Source organism: Rosa chinensis, chromosome 4, assembly GCF_002994745.2.
Source record: "Rosa chinensis cultivar Old Blush chromosome 4, RchiOBHm-V2, whole genome shotgun sequence".
NCBI classification, from domain to species: Eukaryota; Viridiplantae; Streptophyta; class Magnoliopsida; order Rosales; family Rosaceae; genus Rosa; species Rosa chinensis.
Window position 1 is genome coordinate 24,967,306 of NC_037091.1, and position 6,728 is coordinate 24,974,033.

The 6,728-nt window shown below is 39.0% G+C and overlaps 1 protein-coding gene across 2 annotated transcripts; it reads right to left on the minus strand.

Annotated features, from left to right (window-relative positions):
* Nucleotides 1–576: 576 nt before the first annotated feature.
* On the minus strand, nt 577–3,482 carry LOC112198473. 2 transcript variants are annotated; one of them, XM_024339605.2, is made up of 4 exons: nt 3,165–3,482; nt 2,924–3,055; nt 1,058–1,329; nt 577–803 (listed from the first exon to the last, which is right to left on the minus strand). In XM_024339605.2, exons 1-3 carry the CDS (start codon nt 3,340–3,342, stop codon nt 1,082–1,084), a joined length of 558 nt encoding a protein of 185 aa, XP_024195373.1. In that variant the 5' UTR covers nt 3,343–3,482; the 3' UTR covers nt 577–803; nt 1,058–1,081. The 2 variants fall into 2 exon arrangements, with proteins under 2 accessions (XP_024195373.1, XP_024195372.1); XM_024339604.2 differs by having other exon boundaries at nt 1,096–1,329; nt 3,165–3,479.
* Between the last annotated feature and the right edge of the window lie 3,246 nt (nt 3,483–6,728).

A 6,728-nucleotide genomic window follows, 5' to 3' on the forward strand; every position in this document is an offset into this window, starting at 1 on the left:
AATAAAATGGCCTTATGTTTTTTACCAGATACTCTAGGGTTTAACTTTATCATGCAGCATGGTCTTCAATTCTTGTGTGTAGATTTCATCAGATAATTTTATGCGGTTGTGACAGTAAGCTGCGTGAGCCATTATTAATCCCTCGTGTGGTCCTCTCAAGTTCCAGAAAAATGATTTGGTTGATGGGAAGAACAGCCAATTATGCTTCGGGCTGTGACTTTTGAACTGACAAAGACATTCTTAAAACCTCGAATGTCCCGTAACTTTATGGGGTGTCCAGTCATACAAAAATTTCCACAACCTGTACGGGGAGGCTAATGGCAAGTTAACGGTGGAGAAATTTTTTACCAGCTCTTCTGGACCCCTCATAGACCATTTTTGAAGGAGGCAACAATGATACTAAAAATTAACAGCAACACGCAATATCATTTCTAAACGCTGAAACATCAACAAGCTACATTCTGAAAGGAGACGTGGGTAAATCCAGTGTTGGTTATGTGACCTCTTGCTGCCTCTTATGTTCAGCACCCTTCCAGGGAATAGTCCAAGCAACGAAATACTCAATATCTTGCTACATACACTAGAAAACTAGGTAATGTCTATTTAACCACCAAAAAAAATCTTAGTATAAGTGCTATCTATACAGTCCATTCTTGCTCCAACATACACAGAACTCGAACCACAATAGAAGCACTTTAAAGTACAACAATGTTGTCTCTACATTACATTTACTGAACTACCAAACGGCTACTCTTTTTTTCAGTCAATAAGCTTCGTTATCTGGGAGCCAAGCATTTCTTTCCCTGCACCACAGCAGACAACAACTCAAAGATCAAAACATTAACCTTGTGAAACTTCTCTATCACAAACATTAAAAAGACTGAATTTAGGATACATGTTTAGTTGATTACTATTTTTTGATTTTTTTTTTTCCAATAGTCCTACCTACATTAAGGACATGCACAGGTAAACCAGAAGGGTAATGTATCCTCAACACAAAGAAACAAACACAGCAGCAACAGACACACAGTATAAACTAACTTATACAAACTCGTACCCATCCAACTAAGCATAAAAAATGCTAGAGAATGCGACCTGGCATAGATGATGAGCGACAGCTATTGTGAACCATGAAGGTTTCCTTTTGCTTCACTGTTTCTTTCTGCACCGAGGATTGCTGCTTGATGATTTCTTCAGGAAGAGAGCCCTCGCAAGCTTGATCCTTTAATATCCCATCTGCCAACTTTTCATTTGGTTTGTAGCCTTTCAAAATTACTTTCCTCTTTGAAACTTCGAAGGTGGTGACCCTCTCAAGGTGTAGTGAAGACCCTGATATTCAGAATTTAGGAACATTGAAAATAAGAGCAACGGTCAAAATTTATAGATGAGTTTCCAAGGGTAAAAAAATGGCAAAATCATTTATCACAACGAGCATAATTATGGTTTACCATTAGAACTATAATCACTGAATAGCAGAAAATATAATAAAATAAAAATCTAAAAATAAGAGAAAACCATACCAAGACAAACCTTCAACAGTTGTCTACTCTTATATCATTTGAAATTAGCGTGAACACCAACCAATTTAAAACAAACTGATTATTTCTAAGGAGCCATTCTTTGTGTTTCAAGAAGTTTGTACTCAGAATAACATCTCAAGTCATTACACTAGTTGTTTCATATATGTAAAGAGACAGCCAGATGGAAACATTGTCCATGTTGCAATGCACATTAGAAATATTATATGTTGTGTGCATTGTAATATAACAACAGAACGACATGATAAAAAGAAACTGAATGTTCGGACTTGCTAAGAGTTATCAAGAATATAGATATGTTTATTCAACATGGAAAGAATAAATGAAGAAAATTTAAGAAAGAAAAGTCTCAAATATGATGGAGAACAAAACTTCCCAAACTTTCCTTGTCAGTGCCTATAAGGGAGAATAACACTAGGCATTGGTATCATAGAAACGAAGTTACATGCCAAGACTAAGCATGTTGAAGAAAAAATCTCCATGTTTAGATTCTACAAACAAATTTCTAGCCAAGACCAAGTTAAATTTAGGTGTTTGCATAACAGACGTATCCTAAAATTAATTAGTTAACAAAATTTTCGTTAGAAGAAATATTCTACCAGTAAACCGTTGGTGATTTGTATCCATGCTTCGTGTCATGTACATCTGCTACTCATTTTGCCACTTTTAAAGCATGCTGAGGCCAATCAGAGCACAAATGTTGAACAGGCAAATAGTTTTGGCTCTATAGATCATTATAGGTGGTGCCAAATCCTCCGTGCAATCTATGTGCTACTGCACTGCCCCTTTCAACAATACTTCATGATACCAATGCACCCACGCCTTTTGTCCTTTCACATCCCACCAAGTAGAATCCATACTTCTGAAAATCTAATATATCACCGACGACTAGATCTCTTATTCCCATTGTCATATATTCCTCTGCTCAAAAACGACAATATGCACTAATCCTTGTTGAGAGATCTTCAAGGCCTATTTTTATGTTGCTAGAGAGCCAACAATAATTGAAACAACAGCTTAATGGTCTAAGTATCCATTGAAAATAGAGAACTAGACATAGGTAACTCATAATAAACATTCATTTCTCTTGATTTATTGAGTAAACTGTTCATACTTTCTTTGTTGTTACAATCATTTCTAAAGGGTCATTATTTCAATATTGTCTTAGGACTACGCTGATTCTAGCTACAAGTATTGCACATGGACATGAACACAATATACATTATCAACTTATGATCAAAGCTGTCCATCTCTAGAGCCAATTTCAATAAAATTTTAAGAGCACTTATGGCAAGAAGAATTGGCCAAAGAAAAATAAAGACCAACACCTCAAAGACGCCTATGAACTGCAAGAATATGATTGCAAATTAAAGTAGGAGGAGTACCTTTACGAGAGCTAATAAGTGACTGAGGAGGAGCAAGCAAGGGCGCATACATGTAAGAATTTGACTTCAGATAGTCACTAACATTCTTAAGCAACTTCTTCTTTTCTCTAACGGGTTTCTTTACTTCCACCCCTGAAATTTTCCATATGTATCGAGTCAAATATTGAAAACCCATCAACAGAAATACTAACATTACTCCCAAAAAAGAATAAAGTAAAAAGAAAGAAATAAAGAAGCAGACCTCTAACAGACGCTTTTTTCTTGCTTGATGAGGTAGATGCAGAAGGTGGACGAGAAATTAAAGGAGCAAACATGTAAGAATCAGACGTGAGATAGTCTAACAATTTGTTGAGCAGCTTCTTCTTAATACGCTTAATGGGTCTTTTCTTTCGGACGCCCAGAAACATTCTCCTGTCCATAAATATTTCTCTTCTCTGGTCTTCTTGTTGGGTGTTACGGTGAAAATGCTTTGGTTCTTGGGCAGGGCAGGGAGCGACTCGAGGGGTTTGCTTTCTGGCGGTGGAATCGCTGAGAACAAGTGTCAGTTAATGAGGGTGTTCGTGTGTCGTTTTGGAGAAACTGCAACGTGTGGCCACTTCATCCATTCATTAGTAACACTGTAACATACAAGGCACTTCTTTTTCTTCAGCTATTACCGATAGCCCGGCCATAGCCCATTAGCCCTACTTCTTTAATTTCTTTTTATTTAACTAAATCTAAAATATGTGTCTATTCCAAACTCGAAGTTACTTGACTTAATTGTAATAGAGTTTTGAATTAGAGATATTCTCGAAGATATTCATAGATATTTGATTCATTATCTTTCCTTGTAGAACTCTGATTCTATGTCTTGTAGGGATGGCAATGGGGCGGGTTGGGGATGGGGATCACAATACCATCCCCATCCCCGGGGTCATTCTCTACCCCCATCCCCGCCCCAATCCCCAATAAAAATATATTGGGGATTCCCCGTCCCCATCCCCACTGGAGACTAAGCCTCCAAACCCGCCCCAAATCCCCAATAAGAATTTAATAAATAAAATAATTTTTTCTCATATTGCTTTTTTTTAAAATCAAAATCTACAACAAATAAATTTAAAACATGATTAAATTCATAAATTATAATTTAGTGAATGCAAAAGTCAAAACACCATTAAAGTAAAGTAGTAAATGTATATATTTATGATTTATATTATAAAAAATAAATTAAACTATATATAAGTTAAATATATATATATATATATATATATTATTGGGGCGGGTTTGGGGATGGGGATCACAGTACCATCCCCGCCCCATCCCCAATCTTAGATAGCGGGGATTGGGGATCCCCATCCCCATTCCCCATTTGTCCCCGAATTCTCCCCCCATTAGGGGCGGGTATCCAATGGAGCTCCGCCCCTTTGGGGATTTTTGCCATCCCTAATGTCTTGTAATCCTCTATATAAAGAGAGCTTTATTATCAATGAAACCACGACTCAATTCTCTCTCAATTTCAGTTTTCCTTAAACACATTATCAGCACGAAGCCCTAACCCTAAAACCCTAAATTCATAATCTTCAAACCTTAGCCACCACCGCCACATATATTGAAGCCCTCAATCCCAGGATTCTAAAATAGGCGGCGGAACCACCATAACAGGCCGAAAAACCACCGAACCGAGCACCGGAAGTACCAAACCAGCCCTCCAAGAAGAAAAAAAGGGGATCCCTGCACCGGTTCACCACCTTCCGGACCTCCGATTGCTACCAAATTTTTCCACCAGCAGCATCTCGATCCCGGGATCCAGAAACCAGAAACAAAACTCTAAAAACCGGACTAAAAGTAGCTGAACCGGCCTGTAGAAAAACCGGCAGAAGAAAGAAAAAAAAAAGGGAAAAGAAGGCAGCCTAAAAGCCCAAGCCCAAGCTCAGAGGCCCACTGACGCGGCCCACTACCACGTCAGCACGGACCCCACTGCCACGTCAACACCTGTCAACGCCGGTTGACAATTTTCGGTCAACTTTCCGGCCACTTTTTCTGGCGATTTTTTCCTGTCAAATTTTCTGGCCACCTATTTCGAGGTATTTTTTTACTAAAAGTTCTCGTTTCTGAAGTTTTTATTTCTTTTCTCTTCTTTTTCTCGGGGACTTGCAAACTCCCTTCTTCTACCCCCCTTTCTTCATCATAGGGGAGACCTAATTAAGCAGAACTGTGGGGGTTCGTGCTCACTCCAAGCTTGGATCTTATTGAGATCTCCAAACATAGAGTTTGTAGAGAATTTATGATCGACCACTTACATCATTGTTTCGATCTAATCCAATACCTCATGAAATTGAATTTCTTGGAAGCGATTACGCTAAAAAAATTTATATATTTTCGTGGTAGATTTTCCTGCTCCAAAACTAACCCTTGTTCTTGTTCTCTTTCTGGATGAGTAACCTGAACAAATTGGATTTTGCTCCATTGGGAACAACTAGCTCTAGATATCATAGGTGGGTTCGTAATGTCCGCCAACATCTCAAGGCCGATGGAATTCTGGATACGATTCTCGAGTCTAGTCAGTACGTGCTAACTATTGAGCAAGCTCAAGCTTTGTAAGCAAATAGAGCAGCCTTAGAGGCAAATAAGGCGAAAGCCATCATCCTAATGACTCGTCATATGGATGATTTGCTCCAGTATGAGTGTATGAATGAAGAAGACCCCAGAAGGTTGTGGGTCTCACTTGAAGAATGATTTGGCAACGTCCGTGACTCCCTGCTTCCTGACCTAGAAGTGAGATGGCATAGCCTTCGCTTCTGCGATTTCAAGTCAGTTCTTGACTACAACTCAGAAGCACTTCGCATTAAATCCTTAATGGAATTCTATGGTAAAGAGATCACAGATGCGATGTTGATTGAGAAGACTCTCTCTACCTTCCCCGTCTCTGCATTGATGGTTGCTAAGAACTATCGAATCGATGTTACTGCAAGACGTATCACAAAGTTTCATGAGCTCACTAGAGCAATGAATGTCGCTGAAAAGGATGACAACATCCTTGTGAAAAAACTATAATTCGAGATCCATGGAAACATAGCATGTTCCGGAATCCAATTATAGTCGCGCCCCCTAAGAGAGGGCGCCAAGAGCGAAACCCTAATCTTAGGGATACTTTTGGAAGTTCTAGTCCATACAATCGCTCTACTTGGGAATGTAACCGCCAAAATAGGTGAACACGGAACCGAAGAGGTCAACGTGGAAAGAGAGAGGGAGGCAACGTCTCTGGCCATGTTGGTGGCGCCACCAACACTAAGAGCCATCTAAATGACGCTTTCAAAGTGCTTCAATTAATGGAGTCTGAGCGAAGAGATGTATGTTCTCGATGTGGAGTGTCCGGTCATTGGGCACACATTTGTAGAGCTCGTGAAGAAATTACCACCGCCTACAAAGCATATTGTGAAGCAAGAGAAGCTCGCTATGTGGAACAAGAAGATCAAGAAGATGATCTAGAGTGAAGGATTGAAGACTACAAATCTGGCTGGGATCAATAGATCGCCAATTCTGTTTAAGTCTTTATTTTTCCAAGAGATGTAATAGACAATTGCCAGATACTTTATAGTAAATGCCATTGGTTTAGTTTTTCTTCACATAGGCTCATCCAAAATGAGCATGATGTCTAGGAAGGTTTTGAGATAAGTGGTACTTAAGCGAGCTTTACTCCACCGACATCTCTCTACTCACCTGGTCATATTTATTTTGGAGTTACCAAAAGAAGTCAAATGACTACCTTTGTTTTGTATTAGCTAACATTTGGATTAGATTTTCCTAATGGTTAAGAGACAATGAT